Source organism: Hirundo rustica, chromosome 14 (assembly GCF_015227805.2).
Source record: "Hirundo rustica isolate bHirRus1 chromosome 14, bHirRus1.pri.v3, whole genome shotgun sequence".
Lineage (NCBI taxonomy): Eukaryota > Metazoa > Chordata > Aves > Passeriformes > Hirundinidae > Hirundo > Hirundo rustica.
In genome coordinates this window covers 4,575,566-4,597,392 of record NC_053463.1, presented here as the reverse complement: position 1 = coordinate 4,597,392, position 21,827 = coordinate 4,575,566, and the positions used below count along the sequence as shown (strand labels likewise).

Here is a 21,827-nt window from a genome sequence, read left to right as displayed (position 1 = left end):
TGCTGTTAATGCTCTGCCTTGAGTCATCAAGCCCAATAATGAAGCAAGTCACCGGTCCCTGCGAGGTGCTAAGTGGAACAGGAACATGTGTTAGAGCTGCTTTGCCTTAGCAGAGCTTTCCAGCAGCAGGGCCCATGTTCTGCTGCTTGGCCAGATGACATAAGACCCTTCATGTGCTGTTTCTCTCCCTCCCCATCCCTCCAGCCCTTGAAGAAGATGGCCGACAGGATCAGGAAGTACCAGATCCTGAACAACGAGATCTTTGCCATCCTGAACAAGTACATGAAGTCGGTGGAAACAGACAGTTCCACGGTGGAGCACGTGCGCTGCTTCCAGCCCCCCATCCACCAGTCGCTGGCCACCACCTGCTAGTGTGGACACGGACCCTGCGTGGGTCGGGAAGGGAGCAGGGACTGAACCCAAACCAGCTGGGAGGGGTAAATTTGATGGTGTGAGGCCTGACAGGGGAGTGAGGCTGGCTCTGCCCCTCCACACGAGGACACATCTTCCCCTCGGCCCCGTTTGAGTGCATGTTCCTCCGTACCATCCCTGTGATCGGTTTTACTCGTAGCTTTCGGACTTGAGGGGGGGTGGGGGTGGGTGGGCAAAATGTGCTTTTCTTCCATGAAGTGGTCCGGTTTTCCCTGCGATTCACCCAGTCCACACGTCGCTCTGAAGCCATGCTGCAGCCTGGGGTGGGAGATTGCCACGCTCCCGGACAAATCCACACCCCCGTGACAATGTGCCGCCAGCCACGGAGCAGGAGGGGCTGAAGACACGTCCCTGATCTGTCTTTGAGGGGAAGAAGGGATGAAGGCAGGGTGTTAGCCATGGCAGTGCCCTGAGGATCGAGTGCTGGGTGCAGAGGAGCCCTGCCAGGCTGGTTGTGGATGGGTGGGTGCCTGATCCAGGCTGGAGTGAGATTTGAGCTCTCTGCTGTGTCCTTGGCCTTTCCAGCAGTTGGAGGGGGAGCTTTGGTATGTGGGCTTGAGAAGGGCAGTGATGCAGTCACCAGATAACTCCTCAGCACTTCAGCGAACTGGGGAAGGAGAAAACAGCCTGGCTTTTTCCATGCTGTGGGACATCCACTTATTTTAATGCAGAGATTCTCCCCTGAAGAGACATCTTCCATGGCCTAAACCAGATTTCCTGTGGACTACAGAAGAGGCAGCATTCATGTGAAATGTGCTCTCAAACATATTCATTTGGGTGGAAATAATCACTGGTGCTGACAGGATGCAGGTGTAGCTACCTTAACATATGGGATCTTTGTTCTTCAGCCAAGGGTGAGAGCCAGGGTGTGTAATCTGTGTTCTGGGATGCTACTTGCCCTTGGTTTAGACAAATTCCCAGTGGCACAGCGAACAAATATCTTTCTCCAGAGAATGGTGACTTACCAGCAAGGCTTAGGAAACTTCCCACCACTCAGAAATTATGTGATTGATTAGAAAAGATTAAAAAAAATACAGGATAAGCTTTAAAACCCAGAATTTTCCAAGTTCAGAAAGAACACTAGAGTCTGTTTCCTTTTCCCACTCAACTAATCTAAGATCCCTGGATATTGAGAAAAAATTCAAGTGGAACTTGAAGGAGGATTTCATAACTCCTGGTCTAACCTCCTTCCCCTCAGTAGTGTCACTGGAGTGATGGAAAAGCTTGTGCTTGATGTGAAAGGAGATCAAACCATGTGCTCCAAAAGAAAATGATGCCAGCCTCACCACTGGCCGTGTTTCTTCAGCTCTAGCCTGGCCACAGCAAGAGTTGCTGTATCCAGATGTGATAATATATATTTGTTCCATGCATTTCATCATGCCTTGTAAAATGCATGCTGTTACAGATGTTAAAAAGGCAGAGCCTGGGCATTTATTCTCTCAGAGGGAACCTATAATTAATTAGTAGAAATATCCCAGCTGGAGTTTTTGTTTTAGGAAACAGCCAGCAAACTACTGCTGGCAAGAGGAGATCTTGGTGTGTGGCATGAATTTGTGCTCCCAGACTCTCATCACCTACTCCCTTGATAATCAGTAAAAACCCCACAGGTGACAAGTGCTGGACATTTTCACACCTTGAGTTTCCTTTAATTACTGAGACATTTTCAGCTGCAGGGAGGAAATTGTGCAGCACAGTAATCTGAAAGTAAAATGAAATCTCAGGAAATCTGGCTGAAATCTTGGAGTGGCAGGGAAGGACCCAGCCCAGCAAGGTGAGTTCTTCTCTCTGTGTTGTGAGGAGGAGCAGCAGGAGAGCACCTGGGGCTTGCTCTCTACTTACACTTCCACTAAAGATGTCAGTTTTGGCATTCCACCATGATCCAACACTTCTACACCACGGGAGCGAGGGAATCTAGAGATATATATTTTTAAAAGGAAGAGAAGAATCAAGCACTTTATTTTTTGTGGAAAACAAGATGCGAGGTAGGTAGATCCCACCAAGATCCTGTTTTGTCTGACCTAAATAGTAAGTGCTTGTTATTTTGGTATGAAAATGTTGCTGAAAAGTTGGCACAAGTCCCTGTCTGGCTTTCAGAGCCACCTCTAGGCACAGCACAAATTAAGTGTCCTACTACATCTGATGAGCTGTGGGATGCTGGAGTCTTCTTGGAAGCCAGCATGAACAAGAAGTTGCTACAAAAGGATGAACTGTACCAAACCAGTCTCAGCTACCTAGACAAAATGGGATCTTGTAAGGTGAATTTAAATCCCTGTTTTAATCAATTTAGGTCTGGAGTGAGTCATGAGATATTTCACCTGATAATCTGTAAATCTCTCTGCATTCTTTTCCTGTAGCTTTGCCATAATTCCCTGAAGCCCTGCAGAACACAGTTGCACTGCAAAGTTGTTGTACTTGTACAGGCTGTACTTGAAAGGACAGGTAGTTGAAATCTATTTGTTGCCCTCAGATTTGCTAGCAAAAATATAAAATCCCTCCAGGTTCCAAGGGATTCAATGTTTTGAGCAAAATGTCAAAGTGCATGAACAAAATGTAAAGTGTTTTGACTGTAGAGTGTATGCAGATCATTTGCCTTGTTGCTCAAGTAGTATGAGGTATCAGCTAGTAATAATCACAGTCTTAATTTCTGAGATTTGATGTTACTGAGCTTTGATTATCTCAAGGATTAAGATACTCCTTAGCTTCAGTTCTCTCACCCTCCTTGTCTGTGTATGAGAAAGGTCCAGGCTTAGGTCTTTAAACAACTCCATGAAAATGGATTTTTTTTCTCTCTCTCATGTGCTTTTTTAAATGTCATAATTGTTAATGGAGATAGGGAGCAAATTTGTAAGAGTAGGGCTGAACAGTACCAGATTGCCAGGGAGACAGGCACATTCCCCACACTTGCAGACTTTCTGCCAAGCTTGGGAGTCTTCCTTGCAGGTGTCCTGTATGTTTCAGTCTTTCATAATCTACAGACTTCTAATGTTCTTTTCTTAGGGAAATGTTGACCCCCATCTGAATCCTCCCAAGTCCACTGACAATGGATTTGCTTTTTTTTAACCTGTATTTTCCTGCTTATGCTAAAGTAGTCTGCAAACTCCCCAGCACTCACCAGGCACCACTTGGAATGTCTACTCCAAAGACAAGTTGTTGGCTCCATACAGGAATTACAGGGGGAAGAAAGGATGGCCTGTGTCGTGAATGAAGTCAGACTGGGTTATTTTATTGTTTATAATGGCTTTGCCATTATAAAACCTGATTGTTGGCAAGGCACGTGCTTTTCTGGGATGATGCTACACTTGACTTGCAATGCTGCAATAGACAGGGGAAGCAAACTAGATCAAATTCAGCACTTCAGTGGTTTTCCTTTTAAACTCTGACAGCACTTAGGAGAATTGAACAACATGAGTCCTTTTCCTCCCGCATTACTCCAGTCCGGTAGGTTCGTGTGTATTGGAGAACAAAAGAGAAAAGAATCTAAGGTGTAAAAAAAACCCAAGAAAATATTCTCGAAAACTGTTGTCAAATGTACCATATTTGTATGAAAAGCTGCTTGAGTTATTTTGTACAATGAATTTTATTTATGGTGAGGTATATTTACGCTTGTGATCTGATACAGTGTTTAAATTTTTTGATCCATATTTGCTATGCAGCTGAAGATGATATTTTGGGTTTTGTATTATTATTTTTTGCTGTTGTTCTAAAATTGAGCCAACAGAAGCTTCCATCTCCATTACAAGTGCTTCTGCAAGAGTAAAGCATCTGATACCTGGTGATATGTCCCGTAACACAGCAACCAACAATGTGTACAACAAATGTGGGATGACTTTTGTGATGAAGAGAAATAAAAATTGGGCTCATTCATGAAATGGGCAGAATTTACCTTGTGGTGTCATCATCGTTGTGATAACTGTTACTTGGGGAGAAGTTTCAACTGTAGCTTGCAAAAAAAAAAAAAGGTAATTTGATAAAAATGTCAAGCTTTTGTAAAAACCAAAGGAAAAAAAATGAGGCTTTGTGGCCAACACCAAAACAGATATATTTTCCTATCAAAAAGTTAATGGTTTTTGAGAAGAACTTCCATGCACAACATGTTTTTCATTTTAAAACTTGTTTTAGTACAAGGGGGTCAGGGGAGGGAAAGTTATATAATCATTTTTAATAGATCTTGACAGACTCTACTCAAAGCTAAACTGAGGTGCCAATTTCCTCTCATTACTGCATCCACTGGGGCCTTTTATCTTATTCCAGGAGATTCTCCTTGCTATTATTTTCCCAAATTTCCATTTGAAACCATTCTTGGTTTTGTGTTGAAAGCAGCCAAGGAGCAGCCGTGGTTGTTGACTGCTGGAGAAGTGAGAACCAAGGGAAAAGATCTTCGGGGAGCTGAGGAATTAGGGAGAAACATCTGACATGGATCTATGGGAGCTGGGCTCCTGTGCTCATCAGCTCCAGCCCAAACACTGTAACTGGTGTTCCCTTTCACAGCTTCTTCCCAAGGTTTCCTCATGGGAGCAGCTTCCTAGCTTAAGAGGAACAGAAATGCAATGATTGTTCACATCAAATTGGAAATGAACTTTACTCCATGGCCAGGCAGCTCTGTTGATCTTTGCAGTGTGCTCTGAGGCCGTGCTGCAGCTCTCTGGGTGACATCCTGCTGTGCAACCCTTTGATTGCTCAGAGTTGCCCAATGTTTACTGATTTCAACATGGTTCTGCTACAGGGAATGGCAGGGAGGAGAGAAGGTTGGTTTGGGTTTTATCCTTTCTCCCATCAAGATTTTTTTTTTTCTTCCTCCTTTTTTTTTTTTTTTTTTTTTTTTTTTTTTTTTTTTTTTTCTTTTTTTCTTTTTTTCTTTTTTTCTTCAATTCTTGCTTTGAGTGTCAGGGTCCAAGACTGAATTTTGAACAACCAACCCTAAGGGGAGCAGTATCAAAGATACAGGCCCCCATCTTTCTTCTTCCTAATGGTCCTAAATACGTTTACATCTCCAGATAAAAGTCACTTCACCAATGCAAAGAACAGTTTATTAATGATTGTTTCATTCTTCCAAAAGCTTAACAAAATTACCCTTTCTGTGACCCCCTCTGCAAGTCAGGAGTGCCTTTCACATGTAGCTCTGCTTGATTTAGAGTTCTGATGCAAACGCCTCCAGATAAGAAGTCTGCAAACAAACGATCTGCTGATTACGTGTCACTTCACCCACTGCTGTCCATCACCAGCCCACCACTTCTGCTCTGCCAACATGTGGCTTTGTGGGGCCACGGTGGCCTGGATAAAGTCTCGGGAGAAAGGAGCTGGGATGTGTTTTATGGCCCTGTGACCCCGGATCGCTCAGCAGCTCAGCACAGACCCACAGGTGAGTGCACCAGCATGGGGAGGGCAGGGCTGCAGCGCTTGGAACCCACCACGGGTGTGGCAGGCTTGGGAACTGACTCTCTTGGTGCTTTCTAAACTCTGGTGGCACCAAATGACAGCCTGAGCCTCTGCAGACGTGGTTACCTTGAGACAGGCTGAATTAAAAGCTGTCTGCTCATCAGTCTTTCAAGCTTTGGGCATCCTTTCATGTAGTGCTGCAGTCATCCAACACCAGGCAATTCCTTTATCCCCTACCTTATCAAATCATTGCCAGAAAAAGGGTTCACCCTCTCTTTGAAGCAGCAAACAGCTCCTTGGAGCTCTAAAACGATACAAAGCCAGAGCAGAATGTTACAAAGCTGTTCAGAAAACTTTCCACAGAAACCATGCCTAGCAGACATCCAAGGGCAAAAGTTTCCATCACCTGTTAGCAGGATAGTTCCACCATTATTCCTAACACAGGACAATTGGTACTCAGTAGTTTTCCATCACTTTTTCCAGACCAGAAGAGATGAGTAGACAAGAGCAAGGGAAAGAACAGCCTTTGGATGTTGCTGGAGAGGTTATTTGCATGCAAAGCTGCCTCGTTCTGCCCCCTGGATTCCAGTCAAGGTTTTGGCCTGGAAACCGGTATTTCAGGAGGAGCTGCATTGTTAAAAGATGAGCTGCTGAGGAAGACTCCCTGATTTCTGATGAGTTATTTTTAAGGCAGCATCTGATGTGAGTATCAACCCGTGAGGTCATACCTTGGAGCTGAATTCCCTTAATTACAGCCTTCCCATTAAAATAAGGATATGAAGCAATAAAAGAGGCATTGGCTGCATCCCTGCTTTATTGTTATCAGTCTCAACTTGCCCTTGACTAAGCGCAGAAGGCTCCATGCCAACCCTACCTTGACTCTTTATTCCCATATTGCCGTACACAGCCTTGCTAAATCCGTCAAATGCAACTCCTGTGACTTGGTGATTTTATGGACTGCACCCCCCTGCAGTCCCTGTGCCAAAAAGAAGGAAATACGTGACACACTTGTATCCATGGCTGATTTCAAAATCTGACTGGAGTTTCTCCCTCAGTGGTGTCACCCAGGCAGGCTCCTTCCCCAGTGTCTGAGAGAGCCAGCTCACACTGCAGTGTCCCCTCCTCTTGGGGACATTTTGCTCATCATATCCCTCTTCCCAGAACTTAGAATGGCTCCATTTGGACGTCTCAGCCCTTGTGAAATTTGGCAGAAGCAGCCCACAGACTCAAATTTATCTTTGGGGAGGAAAAGGAGTACCTAAACACATGTGTATGTGGGTCACATCAGCCTTTAGAAAATCAAGCTGACAGGGGGAGGTAAAAATGTGGCCCAAAGTGCCTTTTTCTTCTGCCTGCACCATGCTGTGGCATTAATGCATGAAGCTGCACCATGACCAGAAGGATTATTTTAACCCCAGATCTCTTCCATAAAAATTTGCTGCCTCCTTCACACCTCTTTGTGCACAGTGAGCACAGATGTCAACACCACTCATCTGAAAAAGCTTGGGAATTATTTTGGACACGGTTTAAGTGCCAATAACTACACCACAATTAGGCCTCCCCAGCTACAAGCAAGACCTCAGGGTGTTGGAAAAGGTCCAGCAAAGGGGAGAGCTCCAAGCACCAGAGTGAAGAGGCAGAGCAGCCTGTGAGGGGACAGGGGACACGGATTTCCCCAGGCAGCACAGGCAGTCAGCGCTGCAAACACAGCAAATCCTTGTCCCACTTCACCATCACACTGGTTTTCTACAGCCAGCCCTGTACTGACACATTGCATGAGTAGCTCCTAACCAGCATCAGCCAGTAAATTTGCTAAACAGAGGCCAAATCCCACCATCATCCTCTTGCCCAGGATCTCATCCCTTTTGGTTACATAATAAATAACAGCAGCAGAAGTTGCTCCCAGAACACTGATAAATCAACAAACATTTCATTTCTTACTTCAAAACCTGCAGCCATATGATTTGGATTGATTATCAAGTGCTCTGTCATAAAGAGGAGGACGTGGGATTTGGCTGGCACCGTCTCTCCCAGCCGGTGACCCGCAGCACTGTGATGGATGAACAGACTCGATTAAAATCAGATGACTCACAAAGCACTTGAGCATTACATTTGCTGGAGAAAACAGTTGCTCAGAGATAAGATCAGGCACTGAATGAAGGAGTCATGAGGTGTTAGCAATGCTGCAGCCTGATGGTCTAAGGGCGATTCCTGTACTAACTATTTATTCTATGAAGGAAAAAAAAAAAAAAAAAAAGGCAATTTTTCAGACAAGTTCAGATCCTGCAAATCTTATATCCTTATACTGCCTTATGACAGAAGCCCTTTCTACCTATAAATGTGGGCTTGCTGAAGCAAAGCTCTTGTTTCACTATTGGATTTACTTATCTCTGTTGACCTACACCAGAACCTGGCCAATGGCAACGAAAGGACTTTTCTATCAGCAATAGGTTTCTGTGTACACACAGCCACTGAGCACAAATACAGGAAGGGAGGTCGGCAGAGGGTGAGGATGAAAGCAAAACAAGGGAGGTCGGCAGAGGAGGGTGAGAATGAAGGCAAAACTGATGTGCCACACTCTCTGAAACGCTCACACACCAGGATCAGCACGAGAGGCTTCAGCTGCCCTGGGACGGGGAGCTGATGGAGATTCCTCTTCTCCAGTCCGCGCAAACCAAGTGACCTCCGTTGCTCTTCGCATGGCTTTTCCTCCAGACCCTCCACAATCTTCATGGCCCCCCTTCGGATGCTCCCTAACACCTTTTTATCCGTATATTGTTCACATCAAAAGGCTGGAAAATGCCTCCAAGCTCGAGTCCAACCACTAACCTGACATTGCCACTAGCATTTCTCTCGTTTGCCTTTAATTTCTCTTTCCACCACACCAGGGTTCAGCCCCGGCTTTGCACAGCAGGCTCCCCTGACTGGGCTCACACCCCTCCGAGCCACCCTCCTGCTGCCCCAGCTCCTTCTCCGACCTCTGCAACACAGAAAACACCTTCCGGAGGAGAAAGCCCTGCGGCAGGAGCCTCGTCCCGGCTCCGTGCGAAGGGACAGAACCCCGCGGGGATGTCACCGCACCGACCGGGCAGGCGGGGACGGGGATGCGGATAGAGGGCTGGGAGGGTGGGGGGATAAAGGGCTGGGAGGATGTGGACGAGGGCTGAGAGGTTGGGTTCGAGGATCGAGAGGATGAGGACGAGGGTTGGGAGGATGGGGACGAGGGTTGGGAGGATGAGGATGAGGATTGGGAGGATGGGGACGAGGACTGGCGATGCGGGGGCTGGCCCAGGGGCCCGTGCAAGTCTCTCCCGGGCATTGCCAGCGCTCCCAGCCCGGCGAGAGCCCGGCCCGGGGGAGGAGCGGGGCGGGCTCAGGTGCGCCCGGCCCTGCCCTCGGCCCGGGATGCGCTGAGCGGCCGGAGAACGAAGGCGATGGAGCCGCTGGAGACCAACAGCAGCTGCAGCAACGGTGGGTGCAGCCCCGGGGCAGCGGGACCGGGCCGGGACACGACGGGACCGGGCCGGGACACGACGGGACCGGGCCGGGTCCGGGACAGCGCGGCCGCTCCGGCTCCGACCGCGGGGCTCAGCCTCGACCTCATCCCCCCGGCTTTGCGGCTGTCCTCTGTCACTGCTCTGCTTTGGGGTGGTTTTTTTTGTTTTCTTTTCTTTTGTTTTGTTTTGTTTTCCTGGCTTTGGGGCTTCTTTTCCTTTCTTTTTTTCTTTTGAAGTCCGGCTAGGAATGGGGAAACTTGAGCAGCCGGCGCCACGCTCTGCCCGAGCGCGCAGGGAAGCCAGGAGTTGGGTGTTTTTCCTTGAAGGATTATTTAATCGCCCCATCCTGCTGCCTTGTGCTTGTGCCTGGTAGTACCTTGTGGAGATTTTCACCCAGCCGAGGAGGCAAGTGTCCCTTGCTATTCCCCAGGAAATATTTCCACAATCAAGAAAGTTTTTCTAGTAGAAAAAAAAAAAATATTATTAGGGTACCCTTGGAAACTCCTCTAGAGAGTCACTGGTGTTTTTTCCCTTAGAAAAACGTTTATAGCCTGTTCAGATCCAAAACCTTAGCTGTGTGTGCCGGGGCCAGGGTTGCAGCTGCTTAAGATCTAAGCCAGGCTCCTGGTTCAGGAAAAACGTGGGGCCCAGGCTCCTGACACTGCGGGGAGCATTCCATACTCCTGCCTGCAGAGACACAAATACTTGCTCTATAATTCCTATGTGAGTTCAGGAAAAAAAAAAACCAGCATTAAATCTCCTACTACAAAGAGACTTTTGTGCTCCACCTGGCTTCTCTGCTCCTCATGGTCACAGTCACACCGTCTTTACTACACTTGGAGTAAAGATTGCGATAGAAAGATGTGCTGGGTGTGGTAGGAGTGTCAGGGGAGGGAGAAACAAACTCAGAAATTTTCCCACCCCCACACAGCCACACACCTTGGCCAGAGCCACAGGGCTGTAGTGCTTTTGGTGTTAGCAGCAGAGCGCTGTGCCTGTTCTCAGGCCTTCCACGCTGGCAGGGCTGGGTTTGCTTTAGGAGCACTCAGGCACTCTGCAAATGGGTAGAATAAAACCATTAAAGACCAGAGGAAATGAATTGTCCGAGATGAATCTGATTGTGTGTTGTGACACAGCTCAGCGCACAGGGCTGGAACAGGTGCACAGCTCCAGTGCTGGATTCACTCTGCATTAAACCCAAAGTTACAACTGCAGATGAGCTGGCAGGGGTGAGGATTGGTTAGCTGGCTGGAAAGCACCAAAGCCTTTGGATCAACAAGGTGAAGTGTTGATAAAGCCTTGTTCAACCCCATAACATTGGAGTTTGGTGGAGATACTCTGGTATATATATGTTCGGAAATTCAAATTATTTTTTAGAGGCCACTGTGGCCTGCCAGCTCGATAGGTAGACTCATTCAGTGTCAAAGAGATGCTTGAACTGCCATAAATCTGTCAGACAACACCCTGCCATTTCCACATGAGAGTGAAGAGGTGTCCTGAGCTTTGGAGATCTTTGGGTGTCACTGTTAGGTGGCTGTGGATGGGAACACCAGAATGAGCCTAAGGGAGCGGGGACACCGTGGATAGTCATGTCAGTAATCTGCTGTTTTATCTCCATGGGGGTCTCACAGGGTCTCTGATCACCCTTTCGTGCCTTTCTCACCGCGTTGTGTGCCAAGTGATCAGCGGTGCTGTCCCAGCTGACCCTTCCCAGGACAACGGGACTTCGGATAGCTCCTGGATAACTCGGCTGGAAAACAGCTATGGATTCTACATTGGCCTGGGCTTGGCTGTCTTCTCCAGCTTCCTCATCGGGAGCAGCGTCATCCTCAAGAAAAAGGGGTTGCTACGGCTGGTGGAGAAGGGAGGCACCAGGGCAGGTAGGGCTTTCGTGGGGGCAGGAGGGGGAGGGACCGCCTGTTCCTAGGACTCCACACACAATCCAAATATCAGCACTCCTGAGGCATGGGAACACCTCTGGGTACAGTCAGTCTTCCATCAGCAATGTAAATAAGAGCTTTTGTAGGTGCATCTTCATGTGCGAGACCCAGACAGCAGCGCTGTGTGCGAGCTGATTTACAGGGCTGGCATTGGAAAGGAGTTAATTTACAGTCTGTATTGGAACATTACAGTCTGTATTGGAAAGGAGCTGATTTACAGAGCCCTGCACTGGAAGAGCTCGGCTAAAAGCAGCGTTCCCCTGCCTGGCACCACAAACAGCGAGAGATGCTCCTGTGAGATCAGACATAGGACGATACCTGGCCATCGCTCAGGAGTGTGTGAGGCCAGGAGGAAGCCGAGCGCTAAAAGCTCTCTGAAATGGGTCCCTTTGCACAAAGCCGCAGCTCGGGGCCGTGCCCCAGCCCGGGGCAGAGCAGCACAGCCCTGACCCCGCTCCTGCCCCGAGCGAAGCAGCTTTGCCAGCAGGTCACCGAGACAAGGCTGCAGCTCCGTGTGCTCGGGTTAGCCGGGGCGGCGTGTGGATGCAGGACGGGCCGGCTCTGTGGGAACTCTGTGGTTTCAGAAGGGATCCTTTGGAGCTGCGTTGCACAACGACCTGCAGATAACTTTCCTCTAGCACCAGGCTCTCAGGGCGAGGCGTGTGTTTATGTGTACACATATATATTTATACATATGTATATGGATGGGCAGTGGTGGAGCAGCGCTGCCTAGAGCAGAATTGCGCTGTGGAATTGGACATGTCCCATCAGCATTGCAAACATGCTCCAGCAGCAGGGTAAGTCCTACCTGGCAGCTGACCCACTTGCATAAACTGCAAAACAGAGCAATGATAATTAAAATACTGCTGCTTCCCAGTTCTGGCCTAGGGACAGTTTTTAAATAATCTTTCAGGGGAAGTGAATATCACTATCCCCATTTCACACAGAGCCATGGAATGATGAAGTGACTGTCCAGAGACAGCCAGCAAAGCTACCAACAGCAGCTGAGCCACTGGGCAGTCTCAGGTCCATCTCCATCCTCTGTCATTGGGCTGGCCACATGCAGCTGCTGAACACAGATGGGTTTGCTTTCTGACATTATACTTGCACGATGAAATATCAGTATTGCCTCAGCTGTAGATGTCTCTCTCCTCCTTCCCTCCATGAACTCTTCCCACAGCAGAACCAAGCGAGTAAAACAAGAGCAACCCCCTCTCTATTTTTCAGAATGTTTAACATTCTGAAAGGAATTAGAGATTAATGACAGAAAATTGCTACTGACAAGGAGAGTTCTTGGGAAAAACCCCGACCAAGCAAAAAGACCCTAAAACAAATAAACCAGCAGTTTCTGAGGAATTGCAACCAAAGCATAACATTTGAACTTCAGCATTTATGGAGTTCTTGAGGAACCAGAGGAGGCTGAACTCTAGCAAAAGATTTTTCCCTGTGCCCCGAAGTCTTCCTGTTCAACTCTTCATTGCCCCCTGTCCTGTCTCACCCTGTAAATCTCTCAGCCCCAGCGTGTCACCCCTGCTATGTGAGCACGTCACTTTTCTCCAAGGCAAGTCAAACACTGCTGTTACTGCCAGCTCCAGTCAGGTCAGATTTATCAAAAACAGGGCCTCTCCCTGACCCTGCAAAATCTGGGTTCACCATGTCAGCAGGCTCAAGCTCCTTATGTCCAACAACCTGTGGGTTAGGACCAAATTGGATTAGCTCCCAGCACAGTCCATTCTTCCCTGTTCTTTGCCACTCTTCCCCTTGCAGTTCCTCCCTCTCCAAAGGGACATTCTCATCTCTTGCTCTGAAGAATATCGTTGTTAATGTGCTTTTCTTCCCCAGGAGACGGAGGCCACGGCTACCTAAAGGACTGGCTGTGGTGGGCTGGCTTGTTAACCAGTAAGTAGGAGCTGTTCCCCTGGGTTTGCAGCTTTCCCAGGGTCTGTCCCCGTGAACGAGGTGTGGAACAAACTGAGTATCCTGCTCAAAGCCTGTTTGCTGTCGAGCTCCTCCATCAGGGATTCCTCAGGGAGAGGAGAGGCAGTGCAGGATCTCCCTCTCCATCCTCCTGCAGGACTGGCAGGACCTGCCAGCTCAGTTTTACCTGATCAAAAGCATGAAAAGCCAGGTTTTAATAGGGCAGCTGGCAGACCTGCCTGTGCACCAGGCACAGGGCAAACAGCCTCCCCTGAGTGCCTGGGGGCTCCAGGAAGGTTTCCTGCTGCAGCACAGGGAGATAACAAAGATGTTGGTAGCACCTCCTTCCTTGAAAAAAAAATGCTTTCCCTTAAAACAAGACTTAAACCCTTTATTTTGTGCTGCAGAATTGCAGCATCTCCTAAAATTGGGCTCAGATCTGCACGGGGAGCAGCAGATTTTCCAGCAGGGTGTTTTGGAGCCCTCTTTTCTGACTCTCCCCGTAGCAGCTGCAGCTCAAGGTGCCCCCAGCTCTCTCTGCCCTCGCTGCTCTGGGACGGGGACAGAGCCAGGGAACAGCACAGCCCCAAGGACACGGTGTGGAGGGGACAGCAGGCTCCCAGCCCAGGGGCTCCCACAGCCACCCCCTCCCTCGTTAACCCCACACAGCCTGGCTGGGCTGGGGGGTCATGAGCCCCCCTGGGTCAGCCCTGACCTGCCCATGGAGGGGTTGGTTCCCTTCTCCACGGGTGCCTCATTTAATTTGAAATAGATTTTCACCCACTGTCTGTCCCTGTTGAGCAGCAGGACGAAACCCCCAGCATAAAACCCACTCTCCAAGTGACATCTTGCTGGTTTGCAAACCCCCGAGAGAAAACGCAGAAAGTGCTCTGTAACTCACTGGTGTTTATTTTTCTTGTGTTTGTTTAGTGGGTGGAGGGGAAGCTGCCAACTTTGCTGCCTATGCCTTTGCTCCTGCAACTATTGTCACGCCTCTGGGGGCTCTGAGTGTGCTCATAAGGTGATTTTTGTCTCTGTAATTTGCAATTTGCCTTTTTTTTTTTTTTTTTCTTTTCTTTTTTGCCTGTTTGATTTGTAAAAATAGACTTGAAGGGATACTAATATGATTTTTTTCTGCCCAAAGGGAAAAAAGTCTCAGCGTTTCCTAAAAAAAAAAACATTTTACCATTGTTGTCCTTTTGGGGGATCATTTGGGAACCACTGAATTAAGTAGCTTGCCCTTCTGGAAATGCTGGATGTGGAGAGCAGCCACATACACTGCAGGTTAAATTATTGCAAATATCTGCATTACTTCGTTCTTTATTCCAGCTCTTTAACCATTGGTGGGGATTTAATATTTGTTTGTTTTGTTTCGTTTTGTTTTTGTAATCAAGAGTACTTAAAATTTAAAAGGGTCATAAATACCAGGCTTATTTTCAGACTGCTTTTCACCTGCCTTTTATTTTATAAGCTTTTAGGATTCTCTCACGTTGCTGTTCTGGCTGTTCCCAAAAGGGCTGAAACCATATTTTATTTCTTTATTTTTAAATAGGAGGTTCCTACCAAAATACATGGCTCTGTCTACTTAATGTTTTATAGAAAGACTGTATTATGAAATGCATAAGCAAACTGAGGGTAAGGACTGCTCTGGTGTCCTGACCCAGATTTTTTTGGACAACAATTAGATATTTTTGCAGATATATCTATAGCCCCTGTACTTTCAGAGTTTCTCTGAGGCTTAATAGTTCTGATGATTTAGTTAAAAGCAACACAGCTTTTTGTTGTTAGGTTCAGGTTTTTCTCTCTGTTACACTGGCCCTTGCAGTAATTTTCTTGAGCGCTAAAAGCTTCGTAATGCTCAGCAGCTCATGAATGATTCTGGTGACCCTGAAAAAACCATTTCTGAGGATGTGCTAAAACATTCAGCATTTTTGCACCTTGCTGACACTAGAGCTGCGATCTACAGGTCACACCTGCACCCCTGCAGGTTCAGCTGTGATAGATGCCAATGTGATTCTGTATTAACCCACTGGAATCCAACTAATTTACGCCTAAACTGCATCCTTGTATCACATGGAAGCATTCTTAACTTTCTTAGAGCTGCTGTTCCTTCTTTAAAGGAGCGCAAAGCACCGGCTGATGTTTCTCTGTCCCGTGCAGTGCCATCCTGTCCTCGTATTTGCTTGGAGAACGGCTCAACCTGCTGGGAAAGCTGGGCTGCCTGCTGAGCCTGGTGGGCAGCACAGTGATGGTCATCCACGCCCCAGAGGACGAGGAGGTCACCACTCTGGAGGAAATGACTTCCAAGCTGAAGGAGCCGGGTACGCAGCCGGCCGTGTTCTCGCTCTCGGGGCTGGGCAGTGCAAGCCTCTCCCCACGCCCACCGCTGGAGTTTTGAGTTCTTCTCTCCCTCCTGCAGGTTTCCTGGCTTATGCTGCCATCCTGCTGGCTCTCTGCTTCCTCCTGATCTTCTACCTTGCCCCCCGTTACGGCCAGAGCAACATCCTCATCTACCTCACCATCTGCTCCGTTATCGGCGCCTTCTCCGTGTCCTCAGTCAAGGGCCTGGGAATTGCCATCAAGGGCTTCTTTGCTGGCCAGCCTGTGCTGCAGCACCCACTGACCTGGATCCTGGTCGTCACGCTGGTGGCCTCCATCACCACACAGATCAACTACCTCAACAAGTCTCTAGACATTTTCAACACCTCTTTGGTGTTCCCCATCTACTACGTGCTGTTCACCACCATCGTCATCGCCACTTCCATCATCCTCTTTAAGGAGTGGGTCGCCATGACCGTGGTTGACATCATTGGGACTGTCTGTGGCTTCCTCACCATCATTTTGGGGGTGTTTCTGCTCCATGCTTTCAAAGACATGGACGTCAGTTTAGGGAATTTACCCCAGGTCCTTCAGAATGAACAGCCAGCGCCGGTCACCAGAGATGACAAGAACATCCTGATAGAGGTGGACAACTCCAGCATCGCCCCAGAGGATAAACCCAAAGTATTCATGCCCTGTACTTAGGGTGCTACATGCAGGGGGCTGCAGGTGGGCTGGGTGATGTCAATATTCCGGGTGCCAGGGGGAAATTTTGAAAAGGAAAAGCAGGAAATGAAAAGAACAGTGTCTTTTCCGAAGTCAAATCTTTCTCCAGGCTTTTGGATGGGATCTCTGCCATGGTGTGGCAGCAAGGGGTGTGTTTGATCCTCCCTGGGCCTTAATACATGCAGCCACTGGAAATAAAAATCCTCTAGAAATATGATAGTGCTGGAACAAAGCTCCTCTCTGGGGCCTCTTCCCATCTCTTACTCTTGGCACAGCCGATGTTTACCCTTCACTCCTTCCCCCAGTGGCCATTGATGTCTTTGTTTCCAGCCCTTGATGGATCATTGATTAGTGGGTTTTGTCTTTTTTTGTTTCCTTTCTAGACACTTGCATGAACTCTAAAATACACACCAGCGTCTCAAGAGGAGGTGAGAGACAAGGACTGGACGGTGCTATTGGAACTCTGCTCATCCATGTTTAATCGCTTGCTCTGCAAATAAGGGGACAAGAATATTGGTGAATATGGGCAAAACAGCAAATTTTGCAATAGCTGCTCACTCAGGTTCAGTGGCAGGACTCAAGCCATGAAGTTTTTTTACAGAGACATCTTTTTCAGATTTTGGGGGGGGGGGGTTTGTTAGGTGCAGGAGTTTCCCCGAAGCAGTGTTAATTATTTTTATGGGAGTTTTGTTTGGTTGGTGGTTTTTGTTGGTTTTTTTTTTTTCCTGAGCAGCTCTTGGTGAGGTTGCTGGGCCTGACCCAGGCCCCACCTGAGGAAGGGCAATCCCTGCTCAGGCTGGGGAGCTCTGGCAGGATAAACCCCACGTCAAGAGAATCTCTACCAATGTCTCCAAGGCTTCTTGTAACATTTTTTTCCGCCTGAAAAACCGAGTGGCTGTAAATATTAAGTACTTTTTCCCTCAGGAAATATCTCGACCCCAAATTCTTTGAGTCCCATGAGGTGTCCTGCTCTCCTCTGAGATGTTCACCTGATCATACCTGGGTGTGGGTATCACTGAGCTCACATACAGTGCGGGGCTTTGGGAGAGAGGACGATGCAATCTCCTATTTTAATAACATTTCAGTGCTATCTTTTTGGAATGTGGAAAGGGAAATAAAGGGTTTTTTCAAAAAAAAAAAAAAAAAAGAGTTGCAGGTGGATCTGAAAGCTTTTCATTATTTCATCTCAATGGTGTAGCCCTAAAGGATGAAGAGGCTGAGGGACAGCTGAGAACAACAGAAAGAGCATCTGGAGCAGAGTAAAACGGCAGCGACCTCCTTTGGTGGCAGAAAATAATCCAAGTCACTCCAGCTTTGGTTTTGGCATCCTAATCAGTGTGATGCTTTGTGCATTTTATTCTAGAAAATGGCTGTAAATGGGACTCATCTTTCTTCACTCCAGAACTGCATTTTATTAAACCCATCCTGCCATCCCTGGAGAAATGGCATGTAGAAAATGAAGATTTGAACTGAGGTAATGAAATAATAGACAGTGAAAGAATATTTGTTACTGACAACCAACAAATTTTATTAAAACTAGGCAAAAGGCACAATGAATTGCATTCTTCAAGTATTTGCATAGATAGCATTATTGTAAACCATTAAAATGTGGACACAGGAGAAAGTGAGATGTATTTTGTTATGAGTTCTCCCAGGAAATATTATCTTTCAAAAACAACCAGGTTTTACCATCTTTTACTCCTTCTGCAGTCCCCCTGGTCTCATTCATTCAAACTTGCACACATCATAAAATTTTAAAAGGACTTACTTAAAACTACCTTTTGGGGATTTTTGTGATATTCCAGCAATCAGGTTTTCTGTTAGAGTTTGGGCATGTCCAATTGTTCTCTGAGCATTGTGTGTCCAGGGGCGTTTTTTGAGACCTTGATCGCATGCTCACATGAAATGCAGTGAAAGTAATTTTAGTGACTTTTGGTGGCCATCTGCTGAAGATCAGGGGTTGGAGCAGAAGTGCTGCTGCCCTCAGTGAGGGCTCAGATATGAGATCAAGTTCTTGTGGTAGAACCAAAAATTACAGTGTACGTACAGTCCTGCTGCACTGTGAGAAGCCAAACCTGCCGTTGCATACCAAGAAACAACTTTGGGCGTCGTCAGAATACACATTTTTATATGTAATATACCCCAGCTATCAAAAAAGACAAATATTAGAAAGCTGTCGTCTTTTACTTGCCCTTCCTTATTTCAGAAAGAAGTTTCTTAGATTGGTTTGTTTTCCAGGCACATAGAAGGTAAGAAAAGGTCTAAAACTACTAAGATAAGGAATAATCTGTGAGAATTTCAAGACACACCATGTGAACTGCTTCCTTGTGGAGAAAGAGGTAGTAAAGTTGTGAAAACTAATGTGACTTCAGTCATCCTACAGATACACTACTACGTATAACTACAAATTTAATGAGTTCTTAAACTTTATCTGGGATTTCTTTAATGAGCAGATCTTAGGGAAAGAGAACCAGCAAACAAGACTCATTTTCTTTATGCCAATAATAGAGTTTCTCACATGTGGAGCAGCAGTCGTGCTCTTTGAGGATTTGTCCTTAATAAATCGGACACAAGAGGACTGTTGTAACCACAGCTCCAGATTTCCCTGTGTTCTCTGTGGAAATAATTTCAAGGGGGAAAAAAAAAAAAACCCTGGCATAACAAAAGGTCTTATTTTAAAATCCTGAGGAAAAAAAAAAAAAAAAAAGAAACCCACATACAAAAGCCAAACTATTAGGAGAAGAAAAAATTAAATTCATAAGGGAGGGTCCTCAGGGTCAGAACCATCAGCTGCTTAAAGTGCACACAGACAGCTCTCTCCACCCATAGCCTGGAGAAAAAAGCTGGAGTGAGAGAGCTGCCCTACAAAAGCACCATGTGTTGTGTTAATATTTCGGCTGTTTCACCACCTGGGCATCTTTCAGGTCGGTTTCTCACTGGTTTGGGGAGCAGACAGCCCGTGCTGAGTTACAGCTCAGCACAGACCAAAGCCTGAGGAGACACACGCAGAAACATCTCACGGTACCGCAAGCCTCAGGGCAGACTCAGCCCTTCCTCCTGCTGAGCTCCCTGCTGGCCTTTTGCTCTGGATCTGGGCCAGAGCTGCCCTGTCGTACCTCCAGTGTGTCCTAATGACCTGGGTCGGGGCTCAGGGGCCATGCTGGGGCTGCTTTTGGGATTTACAGCACCGAGGGACGACAAGCCAGTGCTGGAGGACAGAAGGGTGGCAACGCTCCTGCCAAAGAGTTTTATGGGGAAAACAATTAACCCCCTCTGCTAAAGCTGATCAAAATCCACAGCCGCCCCACAAATTGCATTTCCACGGTTGGCCCCCTGTTGGGGCCCCACTTGCCAGCCCCTGTAAACAGAGAATAAACTGGAGAATGTTATCACCAGCTGCCTTCCGCTCTCCCCAGAGGCAGTGGGTTCTGTGTAGCACCAATATGCTCCTGCAGCTGCATGGGGGGGCTGAGGAAGCCAACAGGGCTCACATGAAAGCCCATCAGGGCCAGCACCTGCACCCACAGCTTGTTCTCCCTGGCAACACTTAAATAACTGGTTAAAAACACAAGAAACCCCCACCACCCCATCCCTGCACTGGATATTGCACAACAATATTTAAATACCGTATAAAGGAGTCATCCCTACGTGGAAAAGGCAGAGAGGGTCCAGCTGAGCCTGGCGTGTACCTGGGGCACCCCTGCCATGCCTGACTGCAGCCTGGTGAGTCCCAGAGGAAACAGGGCTGGGGCAGGAGCGGAGGAACTGAGGCACTGTCCCTGGCAGTGAAGGTGTGAGTGTGGTTTTGGGTGATGAAGGTGGCCAGAGCCAGCCAGGAACAGGCTGCTTCAGGAATGCCCACGGGAGCCTGGCTGTCCCACTTTCAAGTTGTTCGCTGCTCCAGCTGTCCAGGAATTCTGGGTGAGATGGAAAAGGGGGAGAAGAAGAGGAGTGAGCGCTGCTGGAAGAACAAGGACCGTCCTTGCCCTCTCCTGGAGCTGGTGTTAGCCTGTCTGCACTCACAACCCAATGCATCACAGAGGAACTGTTCCACAGGGAAGATCCTGCAGTTTCCTCCATTTTCCACAGCTGCCCTCCAGTATATTGCAGGCTGGAGACAACATAGCAACATAGCTGTGCTGTGTGGAGTGGAGATGTTTTGTGTTCAAGGGCCCAGTTTGCAGAGCACTGAACTCAGTGCCTAGAAATCCCTTATTAAGTGCCTGTATTCAGGAAGATTTTTGTGAAACATTCCCTGCAGAAAAAGCATCTTCTTAGCCACAGCTAGAGAGGCTGGAAAAAATTTTTGTTCTTTACTGGGGTCTTCAAGTCTTGTGTGAATCTTTGCATTTTGCTGCTCTTCACTAACACTTCTGGGTCCCACAGCCCCTGACCCCCTTGCTCTGCCCCACTCACACAAATGCCTTGCCTGGGGAAGTGTTCAGGGATGTGGAGGACTGAATTCCCTGAGTTTTGCTCGACCCAATAAATTCTTAATACGAAACAGATAAAACCAGAGACCCCTGCCATAAAGCTGACCAAGCCAGAGCCTCTCTGTCTCCACCCACCTGGGCTGTGCACAAAGTGTTCTGCAGGCTGATATTCCCTGCAGTGTTTATTCCCCAGGGGTGAGTGGTGCTTCCCCTCTCGGTGCCTACCTCTGGCACAGGCTGGACGTGTCCTGGGGCTCTGGTGTGCCCGGGAGGCAGGGGGACAGCAGAGCTGCTCCCCTGCCAGCCCCTGCCTCTGGAAGGGATGGGATTGGCTGGCAGAGCCCTCTGGGGTGGCCTGGGCCTTGAAATATCCTGCAGAACAAAGAAATGGTTTTGAATTTATGCCTTGAGTTTTGGAACTAATAGGTAACCTGTGTTCAGAGCCTTTTTAATTAGCCGCATTAACTGGTGCACTTTGTGGCTGGAAGCAAGTTCCACACACATACACTCACCTGTTTTTTTTCCACACAATGCCTGTAAACACAACATATGTGCATGTTCTTGTGCCCATACAAACACACAAAGACCCACAAGCAGTTGTTATTTGTTTGTGCACACAGCTGTCCCTAATAGGATGCTCAGAGCATTATATTTTCCACTCATCTAATGAATTTCAGTGGAAAGCATGTCCCAGGGGGAGAAGTTACCCCCACAAGAGCCAATTGCCTTGTTGCTGCTGCCTTACAGGTGTTGATTTAACAAACACAGCTGCACTCACGACTTGGAGGGCACCCAAAACCCCTGCAGTCTCTTCAGACTATGCATAAATGCAGTTCTTGATGGCTTGGGGATCTATTGCTCTCTAAGGATCTTGCCCTATGACCCCAGGAAGGTCACAGCAGCCTAAATTCCACTGACTGCCGGGTCTGAAGAGCTCCTACAGGAATAGCAAGAGAGCAAATCTGGCAGATGCTGCAAACATCTAGGAAGGACACTGCAGCTAGCAAAAAGTGACATTGATTATTTCTCCTGTGTCTTCCCCAACTTGTAGCTCTCCACTAACCCAGAAACAGCAAGGTTTCTTGTGGAAATCCTATGAAAAGTGTTCCATCTCATAAGTCTGGCTGAGAAAAAGAGATTGGATGTGTTGGGGAGGAAACACAAAGGAGATCATGGGGAACTTGCCA

The 21,827-nt window shown here is 47.7% G+C and overlaps 3 protein-coding genes across 10 annotated transcripts in view; 2 read left to right on the top strand and 1 right to left on the bottom strand.

Annotated features, from left to right (window-relative positions):
* CYFIP2 (cytoplasmic FMR1 interacting protein 2) overlaps nt 1-4,314 on the top strand; it is a 49,316-nt gene extending 45,002 nt beyond the window's left edge. For all 7 annotated transcript variants that reach the window (XM_040078127.2, XM_040078129.2, XM_058422477.1 and 4 more), the window contains one exon: nt 205-4,314. In XM_040078127.2, coding sequence (XP_039934061.1) covers nt 205-372 — 168 coding nt within the window. In that variant the 3' untranslated portion in view covers nt 373-4,314. The remainder of the gene's footprint in view (nt 1-204) is intronic.
* Nucleotides 4,315-9,242: 4,928 nt separating this feature from the next.
* NIPAL4 (NIPA like domain containing 4) lies at nt 9,243-16,806 on the top strand. Of its 2 annotated transcripts, XM_040078377.2 has the most exons (7): nt 9,243-9,279; nt 10,937-11,185; nt 13,088-13,144; nt 14,093-14,183; nt 15,323-15,483; nt 15,582-16,165; nt 16,591-16,806. In XM_040078377.2, exons 1-7 carry the CDS (start codon nt 9,243-9,245, stop codon nt 16,600-16,602), a joined length of 1,191 nt encoding a protein of 396 aa, XP_039934311.1. In that variant the 3' UTR covers nt 16,603-16,806. The 2 variants fall into 2 exon arrangements, with proteins under 2 accessions (XP_039934311.1, XP_039934310.1); XM_040078376.2 differs by lacking the exon at nt 16,591-16,806 and having other exon boundaries at nt 15,582-16,186.
* A 1,827-nt stretch (nt 16,807-18,633) lies between these two features.
* Nucleotides 18,634-21,827, bottom strand: part of ADAM19 (ADAM metallopeptidase domain 19) — a 31,020-nt gene continuing 27,826 nt past the window's right edge. The window contains exons 22-23 of the mRNA XM_040078538.1: nt 20,866-21,012; nt 18,634-20,124 (exon numbers count right to left, since the gene is read on the bottom strand). Of these exons, the coding sequence (XP_039934472.1) occupies nt 20,056-20,124; nt 20,866-21,012 (216 nt within the window). The 3' untranslated portion in view covers nt 18,634-20,055. The remainder of the gene's footprint in view (nt 20,125-20,865; nt 21,013-21,827) is intronic.

Excerpts from the sequence above, each read along its gene's own strand:
- NIPAL4 (XM_040078376.2), top strand. The coding sequence starts at position 9,243 with ATGGAGCCGCTGGAGACCAACAGCAGCTGCAGCAACG. Across the intron at positions 14,184-15,322 it reads GCTCTGAGTGTGCTCATAAG|TGCCATCCTGTCCTCGTATT; the intron begins GTGATTTTTGTC and ends TGTCCCGTGCAG. Across the intron at positions 15,484-15,581 it reads TTCCAAGCTGAAGGAGCCGG|GTTTCCTGGCTTATGCTGCC; the intron begins GTACGCAGCCGG and ends TCCCTCCTGCAG.